Genomic DNA, 17,568 nt, shown 5'->3' with positions numbered 1-17,568 from the left:
AATTCTTTGAGATTCTTCCTGCATTTCCTTCGAAGGTTCTTCCTGGATTCCAATCGTCCTGAAATTCTTTCGGCGACTACTTCTGGAATTCCTCCTGGAATTCATTCGGCGATTCCTTTTGGAATTCCTTAGCGTGTGCCTCTTGGAAATTCCTTGGAAATCCTTCGAGGATTCTTTCTGGAAATCCTTTCCCTTTTCTGGAAAGATTCCCACTGGATTCCTTATGGAATACGTACGGGGATTCCTCCTGGAATCCCTTCGGGGATCCCTCTTTGAATTCATGCGGATATTCCTCCTTGAATTCGTTCGGGGGGTTCTTCTGGAATTCTTCGAGATCTCCTGCATTTCCTTCAATGATTCTTCAGAGATTCCTCTTGGAATTCCACCAGGGAATACTTCTGGAATGCCTTCTGGGATTCGTCCTGGAATTTGCTCAGGGATTGTTTCTTAGAATTTCTTTGTGGATTCCTGGTGGAATTCCTACGGGGACTACTTCTGGAATTCGTTCGGCGATTCCTCCTGGAATTCCTTCAAGGATTCCTCCTGGAAATCCATTCCCCTTTGTGGAAAGATTCCCTCTGGAAATCTTTCAAGGATTTCTATGGGAATTCGTTCGGAGATTACTCTTGAAAATCCTTCGGGGATCCCACCCACCTGGACCTTCCTCCTGGAATTTCTGCAGGGAAAAAATCTTGAAATTCCTCCTGGACTTCCTTTAGGAAACCCTTCTGGAATTCGTTCGGAGATTCTCCCTGGAATTCCATCGGGGACTTCAACTAAAAATCCTTCGGGGATTCCTCCTGAAAATTTCTTTGGGGATTCCTGCTGGAATTCTTCCTGTATTTCCCGATAGAACACACAACATAAACTTTGGTCTGATACCTTGATGAATAACAATTTCCAAACCCTGGATAATGAGGTTTCATAATTGCTGTTGGGTCATCGATCAATTTTGTAATAGTTCATTTTTCTGACAGGTTACCTTTTTTTCGCAGTGTTGGTTTCTTTCATAGCTTGAATTTTGTCTAGGAATTTGTAACCCTGAGGGGGCATACTGATTTAGGTTAAAATATGAGACGTCTACACTTTGCTTTTATATTCGAAAACAAATGATCCAAGTCTGTCTCGGATGGTCAAATGGCAGCGGAATGAATGCTTCATTTGTATTTGAATTTTCCCTCAAACACACAACTGGCTGACGACTTGCATACAACATGTGACGCGACATCCCACCCAGCCAAACATGCTGCGCGACAACCCACACGTGGTGACACAAGACGGAACGACCAAGTGGAGACGCATGGTTGTTCACGATGCATCGAAGTAGGCTTTCACAATTCAATACGCTTCCGGACGCATCCGGATCAATTGATTACATTCCAATTCATCGTAATGTGTTTTCTTTATTCTATAATTGCATCATTACGCGCTAAATTGTTTTGTTTCCATAGGGTGTACTTTCTCTTTCTTTTTTCTTGTATCAATGTTTGTTATTGCAGCGAAGAGTTTTCCGTAGAATTAATTTGTTTACACTTTATCTTTTTTTTCTTCTTTTGACTTAAAATTAAACCGAGGATATGTATTTACACAAGTATCTTGTACCTATCGCATTTTTTTTTTGCAAGATATAATAGGAGAAGTTTTTTTGATAATTGTTTTACTTGTTTGTCTTTGTATAACTACAATGTAAGATCAACTTGTTTTACTTCCACTTTCTTGTTTTTAGCTTCCGTTTTGGAGAAACAACATGCTTGCTTGTAGGTCAGTTATGTTTTTTTTAATTGATAGACTTCTTACGTCTGTGTTTCGTTCTACAACTGTTTACGGATATGATATAATATTAATAATAATAATAATTTACAAGGCACATGTAGAAATACGCTCATTCGTTCCAACTCTCTCTTTCTCTCTTTCACACCCTACACAGCCCAGACATCTGGCGATCCACGATCGAACCACACGAACTTCTCAAAACGCATTCTTGTTTCAATTTTTGATCAAGGAATTTACTGTTTTTTTCCTTGTGTTTGTTTCAATCTCGTATTTTCTTTATTTTTCTCGGTTGATTGCAGGAATAGAACAAAGAAAACGAATCACATTCCTAGGGTCCTTAATTACAACTGTAGAAATAAAACAATTAGTATTGTATAAGTAAACAGTTCGATAGTCTCTTGTGATGGAGTTACTTTTTAAAAATTATCAATGGGAAGAATTGCATTCTCTTTCGTTTCCTCTCGCTCCCACCGCTTGGATATGTCAGTTTGTTTGTGTTGTGTATGTGTGTATGCTTACGGTTTTTTTTTCGATAAGTATATAAGTTAAAATTCAACGAAAGCTCGGAGAAAATCAGTTCATCTATGGCAAACTCGCTTTCTTCCTAAATGTTCGTATTTCATTCTGCATGTCGTACTTTGATATGTTTGAACGGTGTTCAGCCGTGGCCGGCGGTGTGGCAGCTGTCAGCTGTCAGTTTTAAAGTGTGCTGTCTCTATCTCTTTCGACTATCAAGTTTGGCTTACTTTGTTGTTTTTTTCCTTCTTCTTATTTGTTTATGTGATGTTGGGTAGTGTGGTACTTGATTGGAATGTATAGGGTTTCCGTTTCTGCTTAGTTCCACCGTGATTTGAGCAACTTTTTCGATATCCATTCCGGGAAAAAGACCAAACAAAAGTGATAAGGATAAGCAAGGAAAATAAAGCCTGTAACTGCTATAATCTGGACACGTAGCTTCAGTAATTTCAGTTTCAAGTAAGGACTTTATTTGTCAGCATAGTCAGTAGTAAAGTGTTTTCAATACAACTTCTGGCCAATTTGACCGATCCACTATTACAACTGTTTTTATGTGTCAAAATTATTACCGATACAAGTTTCAAGCCTAGAAGTAGGCCATGACTAAAGAACAGAATCGTAGCAGGCGTAGATCTCTGATTGGTTTGTGCCGACGAGCGCACAAAAATAGAAATCAATGGAAGAACGAAATTTACAGGAATTACAGATTTGCGATTGTCATTTTGTGCGAAAACGCAAGCATGCGAGCAAAATATGAAATCTTTCGTTTAAGATAGGTACGTAAACTAAAAAAAACAGGAAGGTTGTGGTTCAAGTTGCTGGTCGGGAAGATATGGCAGTTTGCTTATTTTTACTTGGAATGGAGCGAACATAATAGTATTCCACCTCGTTATTGTTTGGTTCTTAGTCGGAGGAAACCTTCAACGAGGAGTTTTCTTCTACAATTTCTCTGTATCTAACAATAAATTAACGCAAAAATCACATTAAAATCATTCAACTAACTAGGACTCTGGACTCAGCCATGCGCGTGGGGAATAAAAACAATATAAATCGATTACCTATTGCGCCATTTTGTTTCTATCCACTTTCCCGTCGCATTTTTATACACCTTGGCAAATTCTATTGTTCATCCATCGATGACGTTCACCCATGGGCGAACTCACAGCTTGCTGCGATCGTAGTTCTGGAACTGCCACTTTTGCGCCTCCACCGACGAATCGCAGTCGGCCATGATGAGTTTCTGCTTGCTCTCGTTGATGGCCAAGCACTTGTCCGACGATCCATGCCGCAGCAGGTGCGAATCCGGCGAGTAGTTCCAGTACTGATTGCCCTTGGAGCCGTGGCACGGGTACAGTATCACGTCCTGGCCGGCGTAGTCCAGGCAGGCCTCGTCCCGGCGGATTTCGCCCGTTTTGCTCAGCATCCAGTACTTTTTTTTCCGGAACGGGAACAACAACAAAGATGGCGTTAGTAGAGCATGGGATTAGTTAGGGGGAACGTTCAAAAAACTTTTGCAGTGTAAACGTCAGTGACGTCTATCAGTGTCTGTTTCAACAACAATTTCCAGGTGATACATACTTGTGTGCTAGTAATGTCTAGTGTGTGTGACCATCCCTGCAAGTGTAAGGGTAATTTCGTGAGAAATTTTGTGTTTCCAATGCGTCCAATTGGGTTTCGAATCGAGTTTTACATGACCGATCACGTGACAAAAACAGTGCAACATATGTGACGTTCACAAACAGATACTGATAGACATCACTGCGCGTTTGTTTTTTTTTTCGAGTGTTACAGAAATAAGCAGTTTCTACTACGGGGAAAATTTAACATATTTACAGGAATCTGTTACCCATCATCACCACACACTTTATTCCGCGTCATCCGACCCTACCGAAGGAAACCAAAAATACAAAAAAAAAACTTACGCACTTTCTGAAAAGAGGATTAGAAAGCGATTATTTCGGCAGGGTAAATTTTGTACATGTGACGTTCAGGGAATTGAAATGAAGTTTGCGATTTGTCAAATGACACGTTTTTTTTGTCAGGTCGAAAGTGTTCTTGAGAGTGATGTGATGAAACTGATGGTTGAATGCAGTCAGTGATGTGAAAATATTGACTCTAGTTGTTTAAGGTTAGGTGATGCTGTCATGAGAAGGTTTTAGTGAAAGCATGTCTACTTGGATGCAAATGGGTGTAACTGAAATGGTTAGTCAAGTGGCATACTTTGATGACAAAGGTGAAATGATTTCGCAGATTTACATTTGTTTATTACATTTTATTTTGAATACAACATGAATATCTGTCATTCATTGACTTTTTGTCATAATATCATTGGATTGAAACCATATCATACCTTGAGCTTCAACACCCGAGAAAATTCACGACAACAATAATCAGAATAACAATTATCGCTAACTCAATCAAAGTTAATAGATAACGATCCGCTCCGTAAACAACTCCTCGGTGCGGTCCCCTGCTACACTGTTTGATATGTTTCCAAAAGTCCCTGAAGCTACTAACGTTTCCACATGTGCATGTTTCCTCAATACCAATCGATCGATTTACTCTTTTCAAGGCCAGCTTCGAGTTGTAGAAACGTTCGTCCCCACAAACTTGAGCGATATCCATACTGTGACCCTCTCGCACGGCCAAAGTGTAGGAGCTTCCCTGCCGTAGTGACCGTAGCAGGCCACAATCGAAGTAGTCGAGGAAAACTCCTTCGACGGCCACGTCCACACAGAGATGCTCTTCATCAAGCGTGAACGAAAGGGTGACTCGTTCCTTCCCACAGGACAGCTGCATTTCGATGGTTTTCCTGAAGTTGTTCACACTATAAGAACTAGTTATCCAAATACTCATACATGTGGTGTAGAATAAGAGAGACAGCAGGTCCAGCGGTTGGTTGGAATGTGTACAATTAGCCACACTCCATGACGCTCCGTACTGCTCGTACATCCGTTGATTGGTCGGGATCAAAGTTTCTTGGGCTGTGGCCGCGTTGCTCTTGCATTGTTTGACTATCCATACGGGGGTCGCCTGCACATCGTTCGGTACAATCACAATAGGAGCGGCCATCGCGAAGCGATGACATTCGTTGACTACCGTGTGTACCGATTCCGTTTGAACATGTTTTTATTTTCCCAGTGTGTTTCGCAAACGGCATATTAATGGTAATGGTGTACCGTCTACCCTCGTTGGTTTGACCGCATCTAATCTGAACACTTTTTAATTTGACCCCCGCTGATCTGCACGTCGTTCAAACTAAAAATGGTTCAAACGTCATTCTGCTCATGGAACGGGGTGAAACGGAACGCAGAATCAAAACAAAGCAGCAAAAAGGGTTACCATCAGTGTGTTTTTCGATTCCAACATGGTTACTAGAAGTTCAAATTAGAAAATGAACCCCGTTGATTTGCATGAGATGTCGTTCAAACCAACGGGGGTAGACGGTATAGCTTTTAGTTAAAACGCAACACGATGTGATAGTGATTCCCTATTTCGCCATAGTGGAATTTTGGAAAGTTTTCCAACATTAAACTTTTGTGAGTGTTTTATTATTTCGTACTCGGTAAGTAGGCCTTGACCAGGCTTTTATGTGCTTGTCAGATTTTTTCGCGCTGGTGATTGTTTTTTCTTTGCAGATTTTCGAGTATTCTTCATTACACCAACAAAGCTAGCCATGAAAATGTTTGACACTTCTCAGGTCATTTTGACAGACCACACACATGCACGAAAAAGACGGATCATATATTCTTCTTTATCGATCGTGTTGCCGTCCTTTTCTTGCTCATATTACACCTGTCAAAATGACCTGAGAATTGTCAGTAATTTTTAGGATAAGTTTGTTGGTGTAATAAAGAATTCCGGATTCAAGAATACCAATTTGTGACAGGAAAAAAACGAAGTGCATTGTTTGGACCAGTGCTGGCATGGTAAAATAAAAGCTGGTTACTCAATGTATCAAAATTTCAGCGCCCCCAATGCTGGTACGCGCCATGGAAATGACTTAACTATTGTGCCTGGCTAAGAATTATTCCGGGAAAACCCCTCTATCCATTATTATTTACCCTATTGTTGCCTTTCTCGTACACCAAAGTGTACTGAAAGGCTATATGTTCACTCAAAAAACGAATTTTCGATAGAAGGCTCGGAGGGTCAAGTCACATATACCAATCAACTCAGTTCGACGAATTGAGATGATGTCTGTATGTGTGTATGTGTGTCTGTGTACAAAAAAAAGGTCACTCACTTTTAAGGCACTTCCCATCGACCGATTTTACGGATTTTAGCACGAATCGAACCGGTATTTCACCGCATTGTTTGGTATTGAAAATGGTTAGGATCGGTCAAGGCGTTCCGGAGTTATGGCCATTTTAGTGATCCGGACCAGCACCGGTGGAACTGGTCATATAAAAAAACTGAACCAAGCCCCATCATGCGACACATCCAGCTGTGCCGATTGTTGTGACCTTTAGCATGGTTGACGATTTTTGTGCGGATATTAATACTGGAGACCAGAAAACCCCCAGTATCGGCCCAATATTCAAGATGGCGACCAGAATATCCAAGATGGCGGTCTAAAAACCAAGATGGCGGTTGAAAATTTTGGTTCTAAACCATGCAATATGGGTATATTTGGTATGAGGAAGAAGAAATGGAACAAAGAAATGGCCACCACAATATCCAAGATAGCGGTCTCAAATCCAAAATGGCGGCTCCAAATTCAAGATGGCTGCTTTTTAATGGAGTATTAGGCTTTAAAACCATGTAATATGGGTATATTTTGTATAGAGATGTCCGGAGTCCCAAAATGGCGGCCAGAATATCCAAGATGGCGGACTAAAATCAAGATGGTGGCTCCAAATTCAAGATGGCGGCTCTAATGGCGTTTTAGGTCCCATACCATGCAATGTGGGTATATTTGGTATGGAGAAGATGTCCGGAGTCCAAACGTGGCGACCAGAATATCCAAGATGGCGGTCTTAAATCCAAGATGGCGGCTCAAAATTCAAGATGGCGGCGTTTAAAGGAGTTTTAGGCCCTAGACCATGCAATGATTTCCGGAGTCCAAAAATAGCGGTCAGAATATCCAAGACGGTGGTCTAAAATCCAAGATGGCGGCTCCGAATTCAAGATGGCGGCTATTTAATATAGTTTGTGACCCTAAAACCATGCAACACGGGTATATTTGGTATGGGGAAGATGTCTGGAGTCCAAAAATGGCAGTCAGAATATCCAAGGTGGCAGTCTAAAATCCAAGATGGCGGCTCAACATTCAAGATGGCGGTTGTTCAATGGAGTTTAAGGCCCTAAACCCTTGCAACATGTATATATTTGGAATGGGGAAGATGTACGGAGTCCAAACATGGCGTCCAGAATATCCAAGATGGCGGTCTAAAATTCAAGATGGCGACTTTTAATGTAGTATTAGGCCCTAAAACAATGCAATAAGGGTATATTTTGTATGGGGAAGATGTCTGGACTCCAAAAATTACGACCAGTATATCCAAGCTGGCAGCTCAAAATTCAAGATGGCGGTTCAAAATTCAAGATGTCTGCTGTTAAATGGAGTTTTAGGCCCTAAAACCATGCAATATGGGTAGGATATATTTGGTATGGGGAAGATATCCGGAGTCCAAAAATGACGACCAAAATATCCAAGATGGCAGCTCAAAATTCAAGATGGCGGTTCAAAATTCAAGATGACGGCTGTTCAATGGAGTTTTAGGCCCTAAAATCATGCAATATGGGTATATTTGGTATGGGGAAGATGTCCGGAGCCCAAAAATGGCGACCGGAATATCCAATATGGCGGTCTAAAATCCAAGATTTCGGTTCAAAATTCAAGATAGCGGTTTTTTCTTAACATTTTGAGGCTCAAACATAAAAAACCATATAAGCGATATGATTTCTGGTGCCATAAAATGGATTTTTGTTAAACATATCAAAGTGCTATACAGTTTGGCAACACAAATTTTTGACAAAAAATTTTTATCGCAAAATCATCTTAAATACATATTTTTAGCTTTGGGAAAAATATAAATTCATTAAGTTTTCAAAAACGACAGTTTTTTAAATCATGACGTAATTTATGAACGTCACCTAAGAGGAGCGGTTTTGTAACTTGTGAATAGTCCATATTGATAATATAAGTCAAAATAACGCATAAAAGTTGTAAAACCACATTTTTTTACCAATTTTGGCAACACCCCATTTTAGCAACATAAAATTCACCTCGTGTCACTTGAGTTTTGTTGAAATGGATTTTCGAAGGCACGAGAAAGGCGCCAGTACCACTAGGTAGATTTACTAGGGTTTTTCTGTAATTATCGGGATAGTTTAGTAACATGCTAACTGAAATTCCTTTTATGAGTTTTCAAGAGTATTCTTCAAAGTATCTTGAAATTTTTCCTAGATTTATTCCATGGACATCGCCAGAATCCCTTTGAGGTTTCTTTTAGGATGTATTAAAATAATTCTGAAATGTTTACAGAAAGAAGACTCTCTCAGGAATTCTTTAAATGATTTTAGCAGGTATCCCTCTAAAGATTCCTCTTAGTATCCTCGAGAGATTCTTTCAGGAATTTCTCCATGAATTATCTTGGCACTTCTTCAGGAGTTTCTCAAGAAATTTATCAAAAGATTCATCTTGAAACTGATCCACAGGTTTCTTCAAATCATTCATCCGAAATTCTTGCTGGGATTTCTCAAGGGAATCTATAGGAAAACCCTTCAAGGATTGCTACGTAATTTCATGCTTGTATTTCTCAAACCTTTCTTCAGGAATTCCTCCAGAAATATTGTCAGATTTTTTTTCAGGATATTATCTTCGAGATTTCTCTAAAAATGCTTTAAAAAATTTCTCAAGAAATTCTTCCACGAATTTCTCCGGGGGTTTCAGCAGGGGTTTCACCAGGAATTCCTCCAAATGATTCTTCAAAAGATGCAATTCCATGAGATTTTTTCACAAAGATTTGGAGATTCTTTCAAAAATTCCTTTAGGGTTTTTCTTAGGAAATTCAGATTTTTTTTCCAGAATTTTTTTCAAAAACTTTTATTTCTTTACAATTTTCTTTAGGTATTACTCCATTTATTCAGGAATTCCTCTAGAAAATTCTCGACAGATTTTTCTGGAAGTTCCTTCAGTTATTTCGCCAGGCATTACTTTGGACTTATCCGGACCTTCAGAGTTTTTTTTTAGATTATTTTTCTATGAATATTTGCCGAGGGTTCTCCAGTTCTTCGAGGCATTATTTCAAAGCTTTCTTCAAAAATTAATCTATTTTTTTCTTTCGTGGTTCGCTAAAGAATTCCATCGAGTTTTTCTTTTTAATGTTATGCGGGATTTCCTTCAACAAATTCTCCACCTAATTGGTTAGAGATTTGTGTGGACAAAACCCTCCCGAAATTGTATCAAAATTTTTTCTAAGATGTCTCCAGGAGTTTTTTATAGAATTCCTTCGAAAACTCCTCAGAAATTGACTGAGAAATTTCTTCAAGAATTTCACGAGAACCTTTGTCTGCAATTTCTGCAGACAATTTTTAAAAATTCCTACAGATATTTCTCTCAAGCATTTTTCCCTTGAAATTACTTGCAGAGTTCCTTTATTAGTTTCTCAAGTTTTTTTTTAGAATTATGTAGGTATCTCGAGGTATTTCTCCAGATAATCTTCTAGGTATTTCAAAGCTTCCTAAGGTGTCTCTCGGAGTTTTAAGGGATTTCTAGAGACAACCCTTGGAGGTTTTCTTACAAATTCCTTCAGAGATTTCTATGAAATTCCTTCAGGAATTTTTTTTAAGAATTTCTCAGTAATTTTGTGTAATTCCTGGAATAACATCGGAGAGCTCCTGGAGAAATTGCTGAACAAATTCTGCCGGGATCGCTCAAGACATCGCAGGAGATATTCCTGATGAAATCGAAAGAGAAACTTTTTTTTTTAATATCTTCGTGAAATTTCAGAAGAAATCACTTAAGAAATTCTCAAAGAATTCTTGGATGACCCTTGGGAAGAATTTCCGAAGCAATCCCTGTAGGCTTTGTCAAGAATTTTTCGGACGATTTTCTAAAAACTTCATAGATGAACTTTTACAAAAAATTTCCTTCCTGAAATTTCAAGTGTAGAATTAGCCAAGTGTTAAAATACACACTAATAAAAAAAAACCTTCCTGAAATTTCTGTAGTAATCCATAATATTCCGAAAAAGTCGCTGGAGATAAAAATATATCCTCAGAAGAGTTTCAGAAGAAATCCCAGCATGAATTTCTCTGAGATAAACCGTGAAAGAATTTCTGAAGAAGTCTTCAGAAGAATCCATGTAACAATTTTAGAATGTACTTTTGAATGAATCTCTGTAAGAATATCCGAAGAAATCCCAGGAAAATTCTTGAAGAAATCCCAGGAGGAATTTCTTAAGTACTTCAAGGAAAAATTTCTCGGGAAACCTTTGGTGGATATTCTAGAAAAAGAACACTTAGGAATTAATAGGAAAATTCATGGAGAAATTCTTTAAATAAATTCATGAAAGATTTTCTGAAAATATTATTGGAGATTTCTGTGGACGAATTAAAAAAAAATGCTGAATACTTAGAGAAACCCATAGACAACTGTCTGCAAAGATCCCTAGAAAAAAAGTCCGTGTAGAAATTATTGGAGTTAACCTTATAGAATGTTCCGGATTAATTTCTGAGATATTACATGGAGGACACACGATGTATACCGGAAGAAGCTAGGTTGAAGTATGAATCCTAAAATATTCTGCGCACACAAACCCGAAACAGTATTAGTAACCTTTGCATTGTAGCTGTTTTGCAAAGAAAAGTTGTACTTGGTCCAGCTGTGGAGAAGCCATAAAAAAGCGAATTCCCCCGAGAGGGTAAGCTGACGGTGAATTCCCCCGAGAGGGTAAACCAGTGGTGAATTCCCCTGGGAAGGTATACCATAGTAAAAAGTGGATTTCCCCGAGAGGGTAGGCTGATGACGATAAAAATAATGACGAGAGATGATGATGTGGAGAGATGAGAGGACACGTGAGAGATTATAAAGGAGAGATGATGGATGAGAGATTATATATGAGAGGTAAGGGTTGAGGGATATGAGATGATGATGAAAGATAAGAGATGAGAGATGATGATCAAAGATTAGAGAAGAGAGATGAGAGATAAAAAAAAATGAGACACGATGGTGAAGAAAGAAGAGAGAGGTGAAGGATGCGAGATGTGAGATGAGAGATTAGAGATGACAAACGAGAGGTAAGAGATGAGAGACGATGACGACGAGAGATGAAAGATGATGAAGATGAGAGATGAGATCAGCATTACTGTGCTGAAGGTTAAAAACAGATGTGAAAAGATCTTGCAAAATGTGGTAAGGACGGTGGTTGGGAATGAGGATGATTACGATGGTGATGATTGATAATGATGATAGATGAGAGATGTGAGGTAAAGGATGGGAGATTAGAGATGATGATGAGAAGAGATGTTGTTGATGATGATGATGATGATGATGGCGATGAGAGATGAGAGGTGACAGATGAGGGACGAAAGATGAGTGATGGTAAATGAGAGGTGAGAGTTGATGATAATAAGATGATGATGGTGGTGATGAGATAAAAGATGAGAGAAGATGATGAAAGATGAGAAATGAGAGATTACAGATAAAATATGATAAATAAGAGATGAGAGATGAATGATGAGCGATGATAGGTGAGAAATGAGAGATGAAAGTTCAGAGATGAGAAATGAGAGATAAGATAGATATAAGAAATAAGAGATAAATCACGATGGTGATGTAATATGAGAGATGAAAGATGCGAGATAAGTGATGAGAGATGAGAGGTGCAAGATGACAGATGAGAGAAGATGATGATGAGAGATTGAAGATAAGGGACGAAAGATGAGAGATATGAGATGATGATGAGGATGATGATGACGATGATCAGAGATGAAAGATTAGAGATGAAAGATAAGCGATGAGAGATGAAAGATGAGCGACGAGAGATAAGATGTTACAGACATGAAACATGAGATAACATTACAGATTAGAAATGAGTGATGAGAGATGAAAGATAAGGGGTGAGAGATGAGATTGGTATTACTGTGCTAATGATAATGATTGATAATGATGATAGATGAGTAATGAAAAATAAGAAATGAGAGGTGAGAGATAAGAGATGATGATGGAAAGAGATGATGATGATGTTGGTGATGATAGATGTGAGATGAAAGGTGACAGATGATAGATAAGTGATGAGAGATGATTACGATGAGAGATGAGAGATGAAATATGAGGGACGAAATATGAGAGATGAGAGATGGTAGATGAGAGATGAGCGATGAGAGATGAAAGATGAGCGATGGGAGATGAAAAATCAGAGGTGAAAAATGAGATGAAAGTTGAGAGGTGAGTGATGCGAGATGAGAGGTGAGTTATGAGATATGAAAGTTGACAGATGATGAGAGATGTCACATGAGAAATGATGACGATGATGAGAGCTGACAGATGAGGGACGAAATAGGAGAGATGGTAGGTGAGAGACGAGAAATGAGAAACGTAAGATGATTATGATGAAAGATGAGAGATAAGAGATGAGAGATGATGCTAATGAGAGATGATGATGATTAGAGATGAAAGAGGGTGATGAGAGATGAAAGATGATGATGAGCGATGAGAGATGAGAGAGAAGAAAAAAAAAGATACATGATAATAATGAGATATGAGAGATTGTTATGACTGTGGTAAAGGTCATAAAAGGTAGTAAAAGTGACAAAGAAGGTTGTTGGAAATGAGGATGATTGTGATGGTGACGATTAATAGTATCATTTTTAGAACGAAGTTTCTAGTACAATAATGTGAAATGTAAACAAAGTGAATATAGTTGATTGAAAAATTGAGGTGAGAGAGGAGAGATGAAAGATGAGAGATGAGCGATGAGAGAAAAGAGATTGAAAATAAGAAAGAATTGATGATAGACGATGATAATGAAAGTAGAGATAGGCATGACTGTGGTAAAGGTTAAAAAAATAAGGCATTGAAAGTGACAAAGAAGGTGGTTGAAAATAAGTTTGTGATGGTGATGATTGATAATATCGTTTTTAGAACGAAGGCAATTATAAGATGTAGTACAATAAAGTGAAATGTAAACGAACTTAATATTGTTGATTGAAAAATTGAGGTCAGCGGGGAGAGATGCATGGGTCTTAAGGGCGCAAACATGACGAAAAAATAACTACACAGTTTTTTTAAGATTACCTTCTAAAAATTCTCCAGAAGTTATGAAAACCTCTAACAGTTCCATCTGGGATCCTTCCTGGAGTTCATTCTGAAATCCTGCAGGAGTTACTTGGCGCCCAGTAGTTCTTTTTGAACTTACTTATGGGAATCTTTTATGAGCTTTTTTTTTTTTCTTTCTAAGAATTCACCCGGAGTATTCTTCCCTGGTGTTTTTCCAGGGAAATCCCTCTGAAATTTGTCAAGGAATTTCTCCTGAAGTTTATACTGGGGAATTCCTACAAGGCTTCTGTTGGATTCCTTACAAAATAGTCTTAGGTGTTTCTCACAGATTTTCACTGCGATTCTTCAAAAAACTCCTTCTGGAAAGCTGTCAAGAATTCTTTCTGGGAATCTTTTAAGAGTTTCTTTTAGGAGACAATATCTCTATAAATTTTTTCTGAAAGTTTTTGAGGGAATCTCCCGATGTATTTTCTAGAAGAATCCACTGCAGAAATTCCTCAAGGTATCTCCAGATGGCATTCCTGAATCAACTCACAGATGAAGATCCTGGAGACATCCTTAGAAGAAATTCCTGAAGCAATCTCCAGATTGAATTTCAAGAGGAATCCCTATAAGACGTTTCTAGAAAAATCTCAAAGAGGAAGTTCTGGAGGAAATCTTATAAATGATCTTGGAAACTCGTCATTAGGAATTCCTAGAGCTATCCGTAGATGGAGCTCATGCAGGAATTCCCAGAAAAATATCCTGAAGGATTTTCCACATGGAGTTGCTGGTGGAACTCTCAAATGATGGAGGAGTCCCTAGATAGAATTTATGGAGAAATCCTCCAAAGGAGTTCCTGGAGGAATCTCCAAATGGATTTCCTGGAGGAATCCACTGCAGGAATTTCTGAGGAACTCTTGGAGTAACTCCCGACGATCTCCAGGAGGAATTCCCGAGGAGCTTCTGGAGGAATTCCAGAGGAACTCCTGAAGGAATTCCCGAGGACCTCCTCGAGGAATACTCGAGGATCTCCTTGAGAAATTCCCGAGGATCTTCTAGGGATATTTCCGAGGATATCTTAGGGAAATTTCAGAGAAATTCCCGGAAGAATACCCATGGAACTCCTGGAGGAATTTTCGGAACTCTTAGTGGAATTCGTGGAATTAAGAACTCCTGGAGGAATGTCTGAGGAATTCCTGGAGGAAGTCCGAGAAACTCCTGGAGGAATTTCTGAGGAACTCCTGGAGGAATTCCTGAGGAACTCCTGGAGGAATTCCCGAGGAAGTCCTGCAGGAATTCCCGAGGAACTGCTAGAGGAAGCCCCAAGAATCTTCTGTGGGAATTCTCGAGGATATCTAAGAGGAGTTCCCGAGGATCTTCTGGAGAATTCTCGAGATACTTCTGGAGTGATTCCCGAGGGACTTCTGGACGAATTCCCGAGGAACTCCAAGAAGAATTCCCAAGGAACTCCTAGAGGATTTTCCGAAAACCTCCTGTAGGAATTTGTTTAGAGCTCAGCTTAGACTGACCGCACATATCTAGGGTTGCTACTTCCTAATTGACCCGTACCAATGATAGTTGCTGAGAAGCTCCTGCAGGAATTCCCGAAGAATTCTTTGAAGAATTTCCTAGGAACTCCAGGATGAATTCCCAAGGATCTTCTGGAGGAATTCCCGGAATGTTTGTGGAACTCTTGGAAATAATTCCGAGGAACCTTGCATTATTGCTGGAGGAGTTCTTGGCAGACTTCTGAAGAAAATTTCGTGGAAATTCTGGATGGAATTCTGCAGGATTTTCTGTATAACTGATGGAGGAATTCCCGAGGATCTCCCGGAGAAATATCCGAGGAACTCCTGGACGAATCCCCGGGGACCTTCTGATGGAATTCCCAAGGAACTCCTGGAGGAGTTCCCGAGAAAGTCCTGCAGAAATTTCCAAAGAACTGAAGAAGAATTCCCGTGGATCTCCTGTAGGTATTCCCGAGGATGTCCAGGACGAATTATCGAGATACACCTGGAGGAGTTCCCATAGAACTCCTGGGATAATTCCCAAAAGACTCCTGGATGAATTCCCGAGGATCTCCTGGAGAAATTCCCGAGAAACTTCTGGATGAATTTCCAAGAACCTCCCATAGATATGCCCAATTATCTTCTAGAGGAATTCCCGAGTCACTCCCGAGAAGGAATTTACAAGGAACTCCAGGATGAATCCCTGAGGGTCTTCTGAAAAAGTGTCAGGCCATTCGGCCGAAGGTCAGTTGTTTTTTTTTATCTTATACCGACTTTTCGAACCCTCTAAGCAGAATACCCTCTTCGAATGAGTGTAATCAGTTTCGTACCTTATTCTTACACTATTCGTACACTCATTCGAAGTTTTTTTTAGTTTAGTAGTTTTTTAGTTCATCAACATAAACGGTAAGCTATATCATGTCGGCGTAGTGTAAATGCCTTTCTTGATATAGGATGTCATCACCAAGGTCATCACGCTATATTACTTGATGTAGCAGTGAGAACAAAGCATTAATTTTGATTTTTTATCATTAGTTCTATACCAAAGCAACAATACAGAGTGTGAAGACATTTTAGCGTGTCTTGAGAAGACATTTGAAAATATCACCTGGCACCCCTGCTGCCAAGATAGACTTACACAAATTTTAAATCAATATGTCTAGGTTTACTTGGATGCAAATGGATGTAGCTGCAATGGGTATTGTGGTTAGTCAAGTGGCATATATTGATGACAACGTAGGAATGATTTCGCAGATTTACATTTTTATTACATTTTGTTTCGAATAATACAACTTGAATAACTGTCATTCGTTGACAGTTTGTCATAATATCACAGACAAACAGACGTCTCACTCTACCCACTTACCATCGTTTGGCTTTTTAACAGACTGTTCAAATATTCTGTAGTTCGCAAATCTCTCGCTCATGGCGCTCGCATCGTTTTTGCTCCTGTTTGACGTTTGCTCACTACCGCCAACTGCTCAGTGGGTTTGCGAAACACGGCGTAACTAGCATTGGGCGATTATTCTTTTGTGACGATGATTTTAATCGCACTTTGTTCCAAATGAAACATCTGTTTGTCTGTGATTACATCATCGGGTTTAAGCTTCATCTTACCTTCAGCATCAACACCCAAGTAAATTTACGAAAACAATAATCAGAATAACAATTATTATCAGCTCAATCAGCATTACTAGATATCCATCTGCTCGTATAACAACTCCTCTGTGCAGCCCCCTGCTACACTGCTTGATTCGTCCCCAAAAGGTCCTGAAGCCACTAACGTTCCCACACGAGCATGCTTCCTCAATCCCAATCGTCCGGTTCACTCTTACCAACGCCAGCTTCGAGTTGTAGAAACGTCCTTTCCTACAAACTTGAACGATATCCATACTGTGACCCTCTTGCACGCCAAATGCGTAGGAATCTCCCCGCCGTAGCAGGCCACAATCGAAGTAGTCCAGGAAAATGCCATCGACGGCCATGTCCACACAAAGATGCTCCTCATCGAAAGCGATCGCCAGGGTGACTCGATCTTTCCCACAGGAGAACTGCATTTCGATGGTTTTCCTGGTGGAGTTGTTCCGAACATAATAACTGCTTATCCAAATGCCCATGCATGTGGTGTAGAATATGAAAGACAGCAATTCCAGCGGTTGATTGAAATGTGTACAATTAGCCAAATTCCATGACCCGTCGTACTGCTCCGACAGCCGTTGATTGGGCGGGATGGAATACTCTTGGGTTCCGGCAGCGCTGTTCTTGCATTGGCTAACTGTCCAGGCAGGAGTTCCAACATTATTCGGTACTGTCACAAAAGAAGTGACCATCGTGGTGCGATGGTAGCTGATGATTACCGTGCAACGGTTCACGACTGAATCGTGCTTTTATTTTCCCAGTGTATTTCGCAAACGGTATCCTAATGGTGTATTCTATCCCACTCGTAAAACAGTTATAAATAATGCAGGTGACGTATATGTATTTCCTTATATTTTGTTTTGCCTTGACTTCCCAACTGGAACGAAGTCTGCTTCGCCGCTTCATGTTTCTTTTCTGTCGCTG

At 39.6% G+C, this 17,568-nt stretch overlaps 1 protein-coding gene across 10 annotated transcripts in view; it reads right to left on the bottom strand.

Annotated features, from left to right (window-relative positions):
• Positions 1–1,383: 1,383 nt before the first annotated feature.
• LOC109425837 (putative polypeptide N-acetylgalactosaminyltransferase 9) overlaps positions 1,384–17,568 on the bottom strand; it is a 278,116-nt gene continuing 261,931 nt past the window's right edge. For 7 of the 10 annotated variants that reach the window (XM_062856750.1, XM_062856749.1, XM_062856752.1 and 4 more), the window contains 2 exons: positions 3,868–3,903; positions 1,384–3,718 (listed from right to left, as the gene is read on the bottom strand). In XM_062856750.1, coding sequence (XP_062712734.1) covers positions 3,449–3,718; positions 3,868–3,903 — 306 coding nt within the window. In that variant the 3' untranslated portion in view covers positions 1,384–3,448. The remainder of the gene's footprint in view (positions 3,719–3,867; positions 3,904–17,568) is intronic. The other 3 variants (XM_062856756.1, XM_062856757.1, XM_062856758.1) reach the window with 1 other exon arrangement.

Source organism: Aedes albopictus, chromosome 3, assembly GCF_035046485.1.
Source record: "Aedes albopictus strain Foshan chromosome 3, AalbF5, whole genome shotgun sequence".
Classification (NCBI taxonomy): Eukaryota; Metazoa; Arthropoda; class Insecta; order Diptera; family Culicidae; genus Aedes; species Aedes albopictus.
The sequence above is the reverse complement of the archived record's forward strand: the minus strand, read 5'-3'. Positions and strand labels throughout refer to the sequence as shown.